General features: G+C 43.9%; 1 protein-coding gene and 1 long non-coding RNA gene across 4 annotated transcripts in view; both read left to right on the top strand.

The window, feature by feature from the left end:
- Nucleotides 1-3,977: 3,977 nt before the first annotated feature.
- CAP2 (cyclase associated actin cytoskeleton regulatory protein 2) overlaps nt 3,978-17,234 on the top strand; it is a 76,770-nt gene continuing 63,513 nt past the window's right edge. For all 3 annotated transcript variants that reach the window (XM_025213234.1, XM_025213235.1, XM_006031546.3), the window contains exons 1-2: nt 3,978-4,106; nt 10,194-10,294. In XM_025213234.1, coding sequence (XP_025069019.1) covers nt 3,983-4,106; nt 10,194-10,294 — 225 coding nt within the window. In that variant the 5' untranslated portion in view covers nt 3,978-3,982. The remainder of the gene's footprint in view (nt 4,107-10,193; nt 10,295-17,234) is intronic.
- The window catches only part of LOC112551570, a 21,576-nt gene continuing 18,327 nt past the window's right edge, over nt 13,986-17,234 (top strand). Inside the window, exon 1 of the long non-coding RNA XR_003095872.1 lies at nt 13,986-14,041. This is a non-coding gene — a long non-coding RNA (uncharacterized LOC112551570). The remainder of the gene's footprint in view (nt 14,042-17,234) is intronic.

Below are 17,234 nucleotides of genomic sequence, written 5' to 3'. Positions count from 1 at the left end.
GGGGTCCAATGTTGCCCTTGCTTTTCCTTTGGCTCCCCACATATCTAAAAAGGACTTTTTATTGTCCTTGATACTTGTAGCTAGTTGGAATTCAGTTGCAGCCTTGGCTTTCCTGGTTTGCTCCCTGCAGGACTGGACCAGTGCGGAATATTCCTCCTTGGAGGTGGATCCCATCCTCCATCCTTTGTAGGCCTTTCTTTTTAGCCTCAGGAGGTCCGCTAGTTCTCTGGAGAGCCAATGGGGCTGCTGTGCTCTTTTGCTGCCTTTCCTCCAAGATGGAATAGCATTAGCTTGTGCATCGAGGATCGTTCCCTTGAGGAGCAACCACTCTTTCTGAACTCCCCTCCCCTTGGTGTTGTGGTCCCTTAGGGCCTCACCGACAAGCCTCCTGAGCTTGTCAAAGTCAGCTTTCCTGAAGTCAAGGACTTCTGTATTACTGACTGACTTGCCAGCTTTATGGCAGATGGTGAAGGTGATCAGCTTGTGGTTGCTGTCACCGAGCTTCCTTTCAATTATTTGGTCACTGATTAGGTTGTCCCTGGTTGCCAGTACCAGGTCGAGCAGTTCTTTACCTCTCATTGGCCCGTAGACCTCTTGTGTCAGATAGAGGTCATCCACGCACGAGAGGAAGCTTTGTGACCGCTCTGATTTAGCTGAGTGCTCCTCCCACGAGATGTCTGGGTAGTTGAAGTCACCCATGACAACCATGGACCTGGAGCATGCAGCCTCAGCCAATTCCCTGGTGAACTCCTGGTCAAGCTCTTGACTTTCGGTGGGAGGTCTGTAGTAGACTCCCACCGTCGTGTCCCCTGTGCCATGTTCCCATGGATTTTAACCCAGAGGATCTCCAGCCATCCACCCTACTCGCCAATGTCAGCTTGCAGGGATGTGTAGCTCTCCTTGACATAGAGAGCTACCCCCCTGCCCCTTTTGTCTACTTGATCCTTCCTGTACAGGATATAGCCGTCTATACCCGTGGTCCAGTCATGGGTGGAGTCCCACCAGGTCTCCGGTATCCCTATGACATAGTAATTATTTGTGTTTAAGCAGGAGGACAAGTTCCTCCTGTTTATTCCCCAAGCTCTTGGGGGAAGGCAATTGTCCCCTTGGCGGCCCTTGCCTTGCCTACTGGTTGTTCCAGGGCTGGGGCAGGGGTGGGATCCCTTAAGTGCCTTGGCTTGCTGGCTTTGCAAGGGTTGCTCAGCGGGCCAGCAGTGGCGATAGTCCCCCCGTCCCCTGGTGGAGTTTAGGGATCTTCTCCGCATTGTCTCAGATGTGGGTTCCTGGGAAGCAGGAGACTTCTCGGGCTAAGGGATCGGGGCGGCAGATTGCCACTCAGTCCCCTTCAGGATAGAGTCTCCCACAACAAACACTATTCGTTTTGTCTTGGGGAGAATGGGGGCGGTAGCTACAGTAGTGCCTGTGTTGTCTGCGGGAGCTGGCAGCTTGGCAGGCTCTGCTGGGGCTGCAAGAGGTTCGTACCTGTTGCTGAGCTCCAGCGGGGCAGGGGCCTTGGTGCGGCAGGCCTTGGGGCCCTTGACCACCTTGGTCCAACCGCTGGGCTGGACAGTAAGGGAGGTCCCCGAGTCCTCCCTTGTCCCAGTGGGAGACTGTGGTCTACCCTCTGTCTCCTGGGGGAGAAGGGCCTGGCAGTAGGAGTCTATCTCCTGCTCACAGTCCCTGATAGCACGCAGTCTCTGGACTGTGGCCTGGAGCTCCTCCAGCTGGCACGCCAGAGACCCCAGTAGGGAGCAGACCTCACAAAGAGAGGTAGCCATGCTCTCGGGCCCCAGACCCTGAAAAAGCGACAGGCAGCCCCCGCAGCCGAGAGCCTGGGGCTCTGTCCATGTGGAGCCTGGAACCAGGGGCTCCGTCTGGGTGGAGGCCTCTGAGGAGCCGGGGGGGCTGCAGACCCCGAGGGGACCTGAGGGGTATGTCATGTGTCTATCCGTGTCATGCCACTGATGGGCCAGCTGCTGCTGGGAATGCCTACCCTGGGGGGCTCACAGGCAAGGCCTTGGGCCCTCTCGCTCGCCCTCCTGCGCGAACTCATGCACTAACTCATGAGCCGGGCAGACAAGCATGCCTGTTTGTGCGGTCTCTTCGCGCGGCTCCCTGGGGGGCTGGGCCAAGTAGGGGTCAGGGTGGGGCAAGACCCCCCTCAGCTCCAGCTTAGCCACCTCCCTGTGGCTAGGCTGGGGCTAGTCCCTCCCACCACGGCCCCGCTTCCCTCCGACTGCAGCTGGGGGTCGGCGGGGGCGCTCCATGGCAGTTGGGGGTCGCTGAGGGGCTTCGGGGAGTGGGGGCGCAGAGGACTTGCACCCGCGTGTCTCGTGCCGCTCCCGGAGCCTGTCTGGGGTATTCTTTTCCCAAATTGAGTCAGCCCAAACTCAGTTTAGGAGCTTTTATAGCCGAAGTTGGTAGTGGGTTTTTTTACTCTTTCAGATTTGATACAACGTGGAGTGAAGAGAATCTGCAATTTCTTTTATTTTTTTATTTAAGAAAAGGTTATTAATAAAAAATTTCAAAAAATCCTGCACATTTTGGAAGCTCTCCTGATACTATTTTACCCCATAATCAAAAGATGTGTTTATATTAAACAATAAATACATATTTTTCAACTACTAATGGATATTCAAATCAATTTTGCAAAGTAGAACAATGGAGATTTCTAAAATGAGCAAACTTGAATGTCCAGTCTGCGCTTAGCACAACGTGCACTCTGGTTATAGTTCAAACTTACCCCTTCCCTGTGGTATGCCTTTATTTTTAATACAAATAAGGACAGAACACTCTTTAGTTAACCCTTTTTCTTGAGAATGGCTGGCTCTAATGTTTCTCCTTGTGGAATCTTCCCTCTCTTCATATAGTTCACATGTAAAACCCCCTGAGACTATTAAGTAGGGAAGACTAAGCTAAATGGACTTATCTTTTCTGAGTCAGCAAAACTATTCTGCACCTTGGTGCAGGATTCTAACAGCTAATATGCTGTTTATTTAATTTAAATTTAAAGGAAAAGAAAACATTGTAATAATAATGATAGTAGCTACTTTTCATATTGGTTTACCTTCTAATAATAGCAGTTTAGGCGCACTCCCTGCAGTAAATGGGACTTCTGAGAACCACAGTTCTGTTTGTTTTGGTTGCTAATGGAGTTTGTTGGAATCTAATATTACTATTGGCATCTGTAAGGATTATCACTTTTAGCAGTGACATTTTATTAGGTAATAACACGTGCATTCCTTGTATGTCACTTAGCAGGGTGAAAAGTTCACAACATTAAATGAAAAATGTGTGCATGGAAGCTGTTAATTAAATAATGTTTGTGGAAAAGCGGCTTTTATATTCAGTGATGCATTTTGTTAACAATATATACTTTATTAAAGAAAAGAAAAACACATAAACTGATGAAAAGTCAGACTTTGAAGAAGTAAAGCAGAGACCTTCTTAGCTGCTTATTAATGCAGAATCTTCAGTAAGATGACTGGAACAGAATCTTACTGCAAAGTATAAAAGCATCAGGAGGATCTAAGAAAGTGCCATTTCAAAATCCAGAGAGAGAGGGTGCACATTCAAAGCTTAGCTTTCAGTCCAGTCTCAACTGGATCTGTATTTAATATCTGTAAATAGTAGGCACAACCTTATGCCAACATTTATCTGTATTTAAATTGGGCATCTCATGCTCTAATTTGTAGGTGTCATCAGGCTGTCCAGGTAACCAAAATTGCACTGGTATGCATTTTTTCTTTCCATTTGCAGGATTAAAAATAGAAGCCATTTCTGAATATTTGACTCTTAAAATGCGGTCTGCAATTTTGGGGGAAATGAGAGGGTACTGTTTAAAATGTTGTCAGAAGTGTCAAATTCTAAAATTTGGTGGAAGTTAAAACGATAAAGAATGACAGAATGATGATAGTGGTAAAAGCCTGTGCCCTCATTGAAACAACTAACAAAGTTTCCATCTCTGATTTAGTGTTTCAGAATGGCAGAGACTCATGTGTTGATGGAGAGGCTGGAAAAAGCTGTTATTCGACTGGAATCACTATTTTCAGATTCACACAGGTCTGCAGCAGTGGAGTATGAAGCTGTCAATGGAGTCAGTGGAGGTATGTGTTGTTCTTTTATGAATTTTTGGGAGTGCTAGATACAGAGCTTGTAAGAGCAGCATGTGTTATGTTCAATGAGAGAGAACAAGCCCTTATGGAGCTGTGAGTTAACAAAGAGCAGTTTCTTTCAAGACTTCTGGAAAATTTCCTGGGATAATCATAATCATAAATTAGTATCCTAGACCAGGGGTGTCAAAATTCCTTGGTCCCCCAGGCCAGATCTAAACTGCAGGGCTACTTGCAGGCTGGATCCGGACCCACTCAGGTGGTGGGGTGAGTAGTGATGACATTAACCACTGTGACTGAAGGCTGTTTACAAAGGAGATGGAGCCAGATGGTTCTCAGTGGTGGCAGATGACAGAACAAGGAGCAGTGGTCTCAAGTTGTAGCAAGGGAAATATTAGAAAGACAGGTTAGATATTAGGAAAAACTTTCTCACTAGGAGAGTAGTAAAGCAAGGCAACAGGCTATCCAGAGAGTTTGCAGAATATCCATCGTTAGAGGTTTTTAAGTCACAGGTAGACAAAACCTTGGCTGGGATGATATAGTTGGGGACAGTCCTGCTTTGAGTGGGGTTGGGTTAGATTATCTCCTGAGGTCCCTTCCAATCCTAATTTTCTATGATTCTACCACTTCCCAACCTGAAACAATTGGTGCACCCATCACTTGCCCCTCCACTGACAACAGGCATCCCCAACAAGGCTCCATACACAGGAATTTGGTTGTAGGCCCACCTCTTCTCACCCCACCTGCAAGTTCCTGGTCCCTTCAGGAGTCCTATGGGCCACCTGATATGATTCTGTATGTTGGGTCTGGCCTGTGAACCTTATCTTTGAAATCTCTGCCCTAAATATAATCCTTATTTCAAAGCTTCCCTGCTCTTTCCATATTACTGTTGATATTATTGTAGAGGTTTCATGCGTTGCAAATGCCTGCTAGCTCTAACTAGCAGAGGTAATGAGCATTCCTGAAAAGCCAGAATACAAATTTTGCTGAATAGATTGGCAATTCAGAAATGTAGAGCCCCCTCCCCCCCCAGCTTCCTTGATTTCACTGCATAGTCACTGCATTTAATTGCCTGATCAATTAAAACTTATCTGAGCTCATTCATAATCATTTTGTTGCGAAGTGCTGCCATTTCAGTTTTGGTTTTAATGCAGATTGTCTTTTGTGCTCCACCCACAGAAGTACATCTACAAAGTGCAACTCGTAAGAACAGAGAAAGAAAGCTAGTATCAGAACCTACTTACATGTGTTCCCCACACCACAGGGCCAAACCATACTTAGTCATACGCTGTATAACTGAATTTAGAATTTTACTTGTTCCTGAATGTATAAACTAAATTGCCTGAATACGTAGTCAGGCAAGAACATTTAACCCACACACAAACTGGAATAAAAATTACTACTAAATATTATATATTTTCAAAACAGGCCCTAATCCTGGAATGGGAAGGATACTACAATTTCCAATGATATGTCTCATTTTGGTCCATTGCTTTGTATATGGTAGCTTGAGCACAGCTATGTATCCCTATACTATTATGTTTCTGGGTAGGTTTTCTTTCCAATTTTAAGCAGTTTTAATGGCTTACCAATTACATCATTGTTACAAGAAGGATGCATTTTTCCCTCTCCTGCCTCACTTAGAACAGGAGCTCATTACCAGGTTGCTGTTATTAAAATTACTACCAGATTTATTTGATTCTAGGATGAGGTTTTTTTCCTCCATTTAATGTAGGAAAGAAAACCCTTTTACCCATCTCCCCTCCTCATGCAGCTTCTGCTCCCTTGCCTCCCTCTCCCTCCCTCACTTTACTCCTTGCTGGCAGGTTGCATCCACACTGCAGCCTTGGACACCGAGTACAGTCCCAGCCCAGCAGCAGTGCACAGCCTGTACAGCTACTCCAGGAGCTGACCTGTGGGAATGCTCAGTGCCCCTGGCCAGAATGGGGACAGAGGCTGCTGACATGGAGCAAGTGTAAGGGAAGGAGTGGGGAGCAGAGACTGAGGAGGGGGAGGAAAGCCTGGGGAGGGAAGGGGAGGAAATGGAGTAGAGGCAGAGGGGGAAGGGGAATGGGGGCCCAAGGCTGTGAGGGGGCAGGCAGGAGGCAGAGGTGGCAGGAGGGAGGACACAAGCAGGGGGCAAGCTATTTGATCTCCCCACACCACCTACCCCCCTACTGCCTGCCTCCTGCAATGGTGGGGAGGATGAATTAAAGATGACTCTCCAATAATTAGATTCTATACATGGGGAATTATAACAAATTTATACATTTTCCATGTATAGAACCTAACAATTGGTGGGTCATCTTAAATTCAGGGTCATCTTAGAATTGAGTAAATTTGGTATTTAGTTATATTTCCTGCTCTTGAAATTCCCTGAGGGTTTAGGCAGAAATAGAAATATGTTGCTCTCTTCCATATTAATGATTCAAAGAATTTATAAATTACTTACTTTAGAATGTGCAAGGGGCTCATTCTGGGCTCACTTGTATCTTTCTGATTTATACTGTTAGCATGCAGGGCAACACAGTGGGGAGAGAATAGTACCCATTTTATTTCTGAAGATTATAGTGGCAGGATTGCAGACAAATCAAAGAGTTGTTAAATTACAGCAAGGGCCCTAGAAATGTTAGGTCAGGGGTTCTCAAACTTTTGCTCCCAAAGGGACAATTCTGGGTGGCAAGCCACATGAAAAGGGGTTGTAGGCCACGCTTGGTCTGCAGGTCACACTTTGGGAACCCCTGCTCTAGTTTATATTCTCATAATTCAACAGAATTGATTCTTAAAAATAGGCCTAGCTATGTTCTGTTTTTGTGTGTTGTTAGTGCAGCTGGTGTATTCTGTTTGAGTCTGTGCTGCAGAGGAAAGGCTAAAACAAGTGTCTTTGAGGCTGGCACAGATTTGACAAAGAACACTGAACTGGCTTTGGAAAACATTTCTTTCCCCACCATTGAAAACTTTGTATCATAGGACATACAAAGGCCTTGCGAATTAACGTTTTAAATGGATGAAAGCACCAAAATTCCTTAGAATATAAGGTGAAAAAAAAAAAGTAACATAAGGAGAGCAAGACAAATTTGACATCCCCTCAAGCAGCCTAACCACAATACGTTTTGTACAGGCAGTTCTGAATTCTGATGGCTTAAGCCTGTAGTTTTTGTCAAAGGGCCAAAATGCTGCTACTGCTAAACAAGCCTTCATGGTTATGGATCTGGGATCTCTAGTCACCCAGGTTCACAAAGGCCATGGATGGCTTAAATTAACACATGCTGGATCAGGGCCATCGAGAGGTATGAGGACATGTCAAGGAGGACTGGAAATCCGCCTGGAAAAGATTATTTCTCTCCCTTAGTTGATATGTAAAGCCACGCAGAAAACCAGTTGGATATAAAAAAGTGCCTCTCATATCTTTTTTTCAGTTGTCCAGATGATTCAAGTCAGCCTTAGAAGACAGTGTAGTATACTCTTTATTGTAAATGGCATTCCTACTTCTGTGGTGTACTTAGGTATATATACTAATCAAGATGAATAATTTAGTGGCACTGTCCTTTTTTCCCAAATGACTGAATGAAATTTTATCATTATTAGAATTTACAGTTTGGCCAACAAAGATGAGAAAACAAGAAAACACCGAGCTTCAAAGTTTAAACTGATCAGAAAGTAACTAACCATTCCCATCCTATCATAGAATTGCACTATTGCCAAAGTAAAGCTCCATGGCTTGCTATTTGTTAACATCTACCAACCAAAGCTCCAGGAACAGGTAGGATGACTAAACATAGCAGTTATTCATTACAGATTATAGTTTCATAGTAGGTAGGGTTGGAAGGGACCTAAGTAGATCGTCAAGTCTGACCCCCTGCCATGGGCAGGAAAGAATGCTGGGGTCAAATGACCCTGGCTAGGTGATTATCCAGCCTCCTTTTGAAGACCCCCCAGGGTAGAAGCGAGCACCACTTCCCTTGAAAGTTGGTTCCAGCTCCTAGCCACCCTGACTATGAAGTAGTGCCTCCTGATATCTAGCGTGAATCTACTCTTGGTCAACTTATGGCCGTTATTCCTCGTTACTCCTGGTAGTGCTCAGGGGAACAGGGACTCTCCCATAGCCTGCTGGTCCCCCTTAGCCAGTTTGTAGATGGCACCAGATCCCCTCTCAGCCTTCTCTTGTGGATGCTGAACAGGTTCAGGTCCCATGGCCTCTGCTTATAGGGCCTGCCTTGCTGCCCCCTGATCATGTGAGTGGCCCTCCTCTGGACCCTCTCAATGCTGTCCACATCCCTCCTGAAGTGTGGCGCCCAGAACTGGACGCAGTACTCCAAATGTGGGCTGACTAGTGTCTCATAGAGGGGGAGGATCACCTCCTTGGACCTGCTTGAGATGCATCTGTGGATGCATGACAAGGTGCAGCTAGCCTTCCTGACCGCGTGCCTACATTGGCGGCCCATGTTCATTTTGGAATCGGTGATGACACCAAGATCCTTTTCTGCCTCTGCACTGACGAGAAGGGAGTTCCCCAGCCTGTAGGTCTGCTGCAGGTTCTTCGTCCCCAGGTGCAGCACCTTGCACTTGTCAGTATTGAATTCCATCCTATTCTCATCCGCCCACCCCTGTAACCTGTCCAGATCTAGTTGCAGCCTGTCCCTCTCCTCCAGCATGCCCACCTCTCCCCACATTTTAGTGTCATCCGTGAATTTGAACAAGGTGCTTTTCACCCCCTCGTCCAACTCGCTGATGAAGATGTTGAACAGTGCAGGCCCGAGGACCGAGCCCTGGGGGACCCCACTGTCCACATCCCTCCAGGTCAAAAAAGACCCGTCCACCACCACTCTCTGGGTGCGGCCCTCCAGCCAATTTGTGACCCATCTGACTGTGTAGGCATTGACGCCACAGTCATCTAATTTCTTAATGAGAATGGGGTGAGAGACAGTGTCGAAGACTTTCCTAAAGTCCAGAAAGACTACATCCATTGCGACACCTTCGTCTAAGGATTTTGTGACCTGGTCGTAGAAGGTCACCAGGTTGATCTGACAGGACCTGCCTCGAATGAACCCATGTTGGTTGCCCCTAAGCATAATCTCCCCTGCTGGTCCCTTGCAGATGTGCTCTTGGATAATTTTCTTAAAGAGCTTCCCCAGGACTGAGGTAAAACTAACAGGACTGTAGTTTCCTGGGTCCTCCTTCCTCCCTTTTTTGAAAATGGGGACCACACTGGCCCTTTTCCAGTCCTCCGACACCTGGCCAGAGCACCACGAGTGCTCATAAAGCTGTGCCAGGGGTCCCACAATGACCTCTGCTAATTCCTTCAGCACTCTGGGGTGGAGATCATCAGGACCTGCTGATTTGAACACGTCTAGACCCACCAGAAGTTCTCTGACTAGGTCCTCACTGACCCTGGGCCTGGCAGTGCCTCCCCTGGGTCCATCGGGGATCCCAGTGTGGGGGATGCCCCTGTCCCTTGTCAAAAAGATGGAGGCAAAGAAATTGTTAAAGAGATTAGCTTTGTTGTCTGGTGTGACCACCAGATTTCCTAGCGTATCCTGCAGAGGCCCTATGTTACCCGGTACCTTCTTTTTACCCCCTATGTATTTCAAAAAGGACTTCTTGTTGTCTTTGATCTGGGTCGCTAATCCCAGTTCCATCTCTGCCTTAGTCTTCCTAACAGACCCCCTAAAGATAAAGATTATTTTTATAAGGATCTCATTTATTTTATGTACATTAATAGCACTTCGTTAATAAAAAGATCTAAACTATGTTTATCATGCAAGTATTGGAGAGTGTTTATTTTTGGCACCAGTTATCTTAGAACAGAAGAGGATAGCCACATACAATATACAGTTAACATACAGTTAATCTTCACACTGCTTGCTTGATTCTGCTTGCAGCTTTATTGTATCTGTTGTTCTGGAAATTCCCATTATTTGTTCGTTTTCACTGATTTTACAAATTAGTGGGGACTGAAATATATTAAATTTAATCATTTTTCCCTCATCTCTGCAATATCTTTCCCTTAGACTGCAAAGGACAGTGCTATAAATTACAACCTTTTATGAACCAACTATAATGAAATGCTCTCTGTCATAGGTGTAGCACCATATGTTGAAGCCTTTGATAGACTGTTGAATGGGAGTGTGGCTGAATTTCTCAGGAATAGCAGGACTCTAGAAGGTGATGTGAAGACACATGTGAGTATATCTACCTATTTTCACTCCTCCAGTATAATTGTAGCTGTCTCAAAATACCTTTGGGTCTTCTATACCTGCCTTAATTGTGCAGGAGCGGAATCTTTGCAGCTGTTTTACCTTTCCAGTAGCATGGCAGCAATGCTTGAAGGCCTCAGTCAAATGTAGCTACAGAGCACTAGTAGTACTGGCTGCATGAACACATAGAATGATGAAGTCTGTCCTTCAGAAGACTTAAGGCCCTTCTGCTGCTGAAACTCATGGAGACTCTAAACAGTGAACAGTGCAAATAGTCCATTCTGGCATCAAATTGAACACACGTGTACACTTTGGCTTAATTAAAGACAACTTTTGACAAGTAGGAGATCATCAGAAAGGTAACAGGATAACAGTAAAATCATGGAGTTACACAGAGCATTAATTTGCACAATCTGGTTTAAAATAATTTATAGGGTTTTATTATTATTTTTGAAAATTTGTATCCTTGCATATTTTTATTTTTATAACTCATGACCTATCTTACTTGAAATTCATTTATGAAGCTAGTTGTCATCTATTTCTCTGTCTCTTGTTCTCCTATTTTTTATTCCTCCCCCTTTTTTTCTTTCTTGCAATAAATCTTGCAATGAGGAATTTTTTATAAAGTTGAAGTCAGTTCAGAGTAAATGAAGCCACTCTATAGAGTGACACCTCTATACTATCTTACCTTCAGGATGCTTTTGTTTAAACTTACCTTTTTAACATTATTTTTTTGAGGTAGAGGGGCAAAGGGTAAATCCATCTGAAAATACCTGACATTGTATTGCAGTGCCATAAAGCTATGTGCAGATAGGAGGCTCATCTCGCAGAATTAGTAAGCTGGTCTCCAGTAAATAGGATTTGAATTGAAGGAGTCTCAGGATTTTCACACATCTCAATAAGTCTATGTGATCTTGCCTTTTCCTCATATGCATTAATTAATCACAGCTGCTCTTCCATATTCCTAAACCCTGCAGACAGAAATGCGTGCACTCAGGCTGCAAAGACAGGGTGCATGTTTTATCTGCTTGTGTGTCCGAGCACATTACATCTAAAATGCACTAAGACAGTCTGCTCAAGGGAAAGGAGTTCTGAGGTTGTCCTTCCAGCCATGTTTCCTATATAATTTTAGACATAATGGTCCAAAAAGTAAGAGGTTCTCAGTCAGAGACATAGAAAATTAGAGGGAACCAGGAGGGCAGGGAAATTCAGAGTCTGAGTATTTTTAAGAAATACTTCAGGGCCTTTCTCTTTGGAAAAACCTTTCCACCATAACGACAACACTCACAACACAATGATTAGCTCTACCCTTAAACCTCTGCCTGCCAAAGAAAAGTACGTGTATGGAGGGAATTGATAATCTGGAAAATAATCAAAACCAAAAACCTATTCCATTACAGGCTTGATCATGAAAAGGGAAGAATGCTGGTGAGTGATTTTAATGCTGTGGTGATGCACAGCAATATAAAACTTACCTAAGTTAGATGGCTTTAGGACATAGGAACAGTTTACCACAGGGTGGGTCAAAAGAGATGGGGCTCTACTGCACATCAGCTGGTTTATGGTGACTGCCTGTGTGCCCACAGCAAGTGAAAACTAAATCACAGTACTGTAATCCTCCATGAAAGGAAGCCTCTTCAGCATTGCTTAAAGATGGTCAAATGTAGTATTGCATCAGACCAAACAAATGAACAAACCAAAAAATCCACTAGTGTTGTCAACTAAATCTCTTCTACAGAACTGCAAATCTAGTCATTGGGTGCAGCTGAATGATTAAGTCTGCCCTGTTCTGGTTACCATTTGACATAGACAATTTGGTTCAGTTGAAATACTTAAATGTAAATGGATTTAATTTCCCTGAGTGCTAGCATTGTATGGATGCCACTATAATAAATAAATAAAAAGAAATAATGGCTATTTCTTCAGAAGCAAAGGATGATACATTAGCAAGTTTCCATTGTGTAAAGAAATTAGTGATTACATTTACTCTCTATTAAGTTATTCTGAAATTTTAGAATCTAAATTTACAACATGCCACACAGGCCATGGTCGCCTTATGCTTCTGCTTAGTGCTGCAATAACATCTGTGCTTTACCTTAACAAGTAGAACAAGGGGTGTTTTTCTTCTGGGTGTCTTATAGACCATGTGTCTTAAGCATTATGCCTGCAGCTGCTGTCTCTTTCACATAATGAGCTGAAGGGAAGGTTGTATTTTGTTTCAAAAAACACCTGTTGCCTGGAAAACCTCACATACCTGATTGATCAGAACAGTAATATGAGAGAGTAGGGACTTTATAGTACACTAAATAAATAAGGGATTTAACTCAAGGCTTTTCATGTTGGTTGCTGTAAGAATTGTATGGTTTGTGTTCCTGATGAAAAGAAGAGTGCAGCCACAGCTAATGCCTGCTGCAGTGTGTTGTTTCTTAGCTTGCTGCATGCTAAGTAGTCTATTGAAAGGAAACAAAATGAAAGAGAAATGATAGCTAGCTTCAGCAAGCTCTGCTAAACACAACAACACAGTGGATTTTTTTAAAGCTTAGTCCGTTAAAGATGAGTTCTGCATATACTTAGTCCAAATAATAAAGGAGTTTCTGATTCAAATTATAGCACATCCACTTCTGAATCACAGTAGCCCACTGAATGCAAGTATTTAACTACATTGAAAGACGAGAGAGAGAGGCTAAGATTTTTATGTTGCTGATTTAAAACATACCCTTTTAAACACTAAAGGCTAGATCTTCTGCCCTGTTTTGTTGCTGTGGTAATGCAGATGGGCCACAAGCTGGTTTAACTGGCTATTTGAATATTACTCTGGCACAGGAGAGTCTCTAAGTCAGAGCTTTCCAAACTTTTCATGTTGGTGACACACTTTTTAGACATGCATCATTTCGCGACACAGTAATTCAGTTCCGGGGGAGGGGCCAAGGGAAGCAGACGCGAGTAAGGGAGCTCCGCAGTGCCCTTCCGCAAAATTTTCTGCATTTCGTGCGACATACCTACACACTGCCGCCGACACACTAATGTGTCGCGGCACACAGTTTGGAAAGCTCTGCTCTAAGTAGTGCAGAGACTATAGAGCAGGTTGTATACATCCCCATACAGAGGTCCTGAGTGTATGTGTATGTCTTGAATCCAGTAGAGGAGTGTGAGCAGAGCTGGTTGACACAAGAGACGGTGGACAAGCAATTTGTTCCCCTGTTCAGTATGTGTAAAATGGGGTGTCACAACCCAAGGGTGTGATTTTGTTTGTGCATGCTTCGGCACTGCTAAATTATTTCCCGCCACTAGGAGTTGGCTTGCTAGCCGTATAAGAGGCTTGAGCAGTTTCCGCCCAAGTTGGAGGACTCCACAACCATCAGGAGAAGGAGAACTTCACGTCTCGTGAAGATCTCTAAGCGCTGCGGAGCCTAACGGACCCAGTGTGTACCTTGAGAAGGCTATAGGGGTCTGATCAACCTCTGGCCTCTCCCCGTCGCCGAATGATCCCTCGACGAACCCCTTCCCTGCGCGCAAGTTCCACGGAGCCTAGCAAACTTCGTGTGAGTGTATCCAGAGCTCTTTTCTCCGAGTTGTTTTCTTCGGTTGACACGATGGGCTCGCATGTTTAGAGCCTTCAACTGGATTGGGCTAGAGGTTCGCGTGGAAGGAACTCTTGTCCGCCTTTCTTCTTTCCTGTCTGTAACTGCAACTCAAGCAAGTTTTCCTGCCTGCACCGCGATCATCTTCAGTGTAAGTAAAATAATCTTTAATCAACCGCTAAGCGTCCGTGCCTAATTCTAGTCCACCGGCCTGCATTTCCCGACCTGCGTGCCAGGGCTGCTGGCCACAGCCCACCGTGCGCCCCCGAGAACCTCGGACCGCTCCCGGCCCGCACATGGGGATGCCAGCATTCCCTCAGACAGTTTGTCTATGCAGATTTTAACTGTTTGGAGTATGGACTTTCATTTACAATGTATATGGACCATGCTTAGCACAAAGCAAATTCAATTGCAGGCTCTTGAGCTTCTTAATTAAAATGAAGGAAGGAGAGTTTCCTAATTTCTTCCAAGTAGTAACTACTGAAAACACAATAGATAATAAAATGTGTGTCTTGAGTAGATCTTGGTTATTAAAATATATGAAACTCCCTATAGACGAATTATCCTGTATTTTATAGGGGGTATGTAGAAGAGACAGTGGACTTTCATAGCCATGAATTTTCAACAGTCCTTTCTGGGTTGTACCAAAAACACAGCTACAATTTATATTGCCTAATTTAACAATAGACTGTCAAACTTGTTATATGGCTGATTCCTCATTTATAATGTAATGTGCTTACAGGTTGACAAAATGCAGAAATGTCCTCTTATGTTGATCCTGCTGTGCTCAGAGTCTTTGTAGTTTCAGGCTCTGTGCTAAAAGTTTGAGTCAGGGCTCAAAGCACTGCAGTGGGTGATGTAAATGGGTCCAATGAGAAACATGCATAGGGCTGTCTGCGTTTCCAGGGTGAAGTATTTCTGCTGGTTGAAAGTAAGCACTGTACTAAGTAGTTTTCAGGATACTGGAAAAAAAGAATAAAAGAAAAAAAAAACCCACACACAACTTAATCCAGTGCTCCTCCCTTCATGTGCGCATATAAGCATGAATATTTTGTACATTGTAAAAATATTTTTTAAAATAAGAGAGCAAATGCCAAACCTATTTTTAATGCCACATTAGCGGGGGTGTGGAGGTGGGGTGGAAATCTCATGATTTAAAAAAAAGAAAAGAAATTTCTCATGGTTAAAGTTGCTTTAGTAATCCTAACTCAGCCACATTGCACATTTCATACTGGTGCCATGAAATGCAAATGCAGTAAAACACTATCTTCACAAATTTCCTTATTTATGATCGATGTAGACTGACTCCCCTCTGAAGTCACTGTGGATTGATTGCAGTGGGAATTTATTTGGGTTCTTTGTTTCTTACCATTGATGTTGCAATATTATGAAGTATTTTTCTCCTTATTTTCTCCCTCTCTCTCTTTTCCAACTTCCTGTGTTTTTTAAAAGAAAATAAAAGTCTTGGTATCACTTAAAATCTGAGGAAATGGATGTCTGTGGGCATGTCTACATGAGACACTGACTGCACAGTAGCTGAATAATAGTGTGCAGTAGCATGTCACAGCACAGACAGTGCTAATACGCTACTGTGCAGATTTATTAGGCTACTGCGCAGTAACGTCACTTAAAAAATGTTTGCTGGCGCTACTGCGCAGTAACTCCAGTTACTGCATATTTATTTAGTACTTGTATAAGCAAGTACTAAATAAATGCTCAGTAACCGGAGTTACTGCACAGTAGCTTCAGCAAACATCTTTTACGTGACAAGTGCTAAATAAACATGCAGTAACCACTGCTCAGTAGTGTCTTGTGTAGACATGTGCAGTGTGTACTGGACATTTAGCTGAGTATTGTTGACCCCAGAAATGTGCATCTGTACACTAAGGGGGGAAAAACTTGTTAGGATGCTTCAGAGGATATTTTCTATTAAAAACTGAAAACCAGAAACAATTAAACCTGTCAACAAATCTATACAACCTGTTTCTAGGGCTTTTGTAGCTATGTAGTTGTAGAATAACCGGGGCTACATACAGAGTTCTAGAACAGTGTTTCTCAACCGTTTAAGTAGCAAGTACCCCCTAACTTCTGAAAATTTGAACAAGTACCCTGACACTCAATTTTCCAGGGGATTTTATATTTATAGACTAATGTGTGCCATATGTTGGAAGAAGGGCTGTGTATATAAGGCCGTGATATGACAGATGTCTAATCTGGTGTGGGTAGGGTTGCCACCTTTTACACCAGGGATGCACAACTCAGGTATGTACCTGGGTAGAGGTGATGTAGGCCAAAGATAGGAGGGATGAGCCTCTAGGATGGCACACCAAATTATTACTGGGGAATTTAATTTTTTTTAATTACACCAAATTTGTTGCCATAGTTTTGAGAGGAGGAAGGGGCAAGAGAGAGAGAGGAAAAGAGGGCAAAAGAGATAGTGTTGGGGTACCTGCGTACCCCCTGCCTGTGTCTCGCGTACCCCCAGGGGTACACATACCACAGATTGAAAAACTATGTTCTAGAATATGAGTGTCCACGCATAGGATTAATCAGGACCAATTTAGGGTGCAGAAAAATCCTACTAGGCTCTGACTCTGTATATCCAATTCACACTTTCTAAACATGTGAACAGCCACACTGAAGCCTGTGGGACTATTTGTGGGAAGCAGCAAAATTAAATCTATGCATAAACATGAGCAGGATTTGTACTTTAGATTGTAAACCTTACCACGTAGAGATCATGTCTGTTTCTCTGTTGGTAACATAAGAAAGGATGCTGGCAAATGCTTTGCAAATCTCAGTGCAAAGGTGTGCACTTGGGACAGAATAACTGCATGCCCAAATACAGATTAGGGAATGACTGGCTAGGCTGCAGTACTGTAGAGAAGGATCTGGGAGTTACAGAAGACTATAAGATGAATATGAGACAACAGTGTGCTCTTGTTGCAAAAGAGGCCAATGGTATACTGGTGTGTATTAACAGGAGTGTCATTTGTAAATAGGGGAATGTGATTCTTTTACTCCATTCAGCACTGGTGAGTCTTCACTTGGAGTAATATGTCTATTTTTGGGCCCCACGCTTCAAAAAGGATGTGGACAGATTGGAGAGAGTCCAATAAATAGCAAGAAAAATTAATAGAGGCATGAAAAGCATGACTTTTATGAGGAAAGGCTGAAAAAGCTAGGGTTATTATGTAGCCTGGAGAACAGAAGGCTGAAGTGGGGATTTGATAACAGCCTTTAAATACCTGGAGGGTGATTTATGGAGAGGATAGATTCATAGATTCATAGATGTTAGGGTCGGAAGGGACCTCAATAGATCATCGAGTCCGACCCCCTGCATA

The sequence above is a fragment of the Alligator sinensis genome, unplaced genomic scaffold, assembly GCF_000455745.1.
Source record: "Alligator sinensis unplaced genomic scaffold, ASM45574v1 scaffold743_1, whole genome shotgun sequence".
Lineage (NCBI taxonomy): Eukaryota > Metazoa > Chordata > Crocodylia > Alligatoridae > Alligator > Alligator sinensis.
Note: the sequence above shows the minus strand (reverse complement) of the source record. Positions and strands in the feature narration are given on the sequence as shown.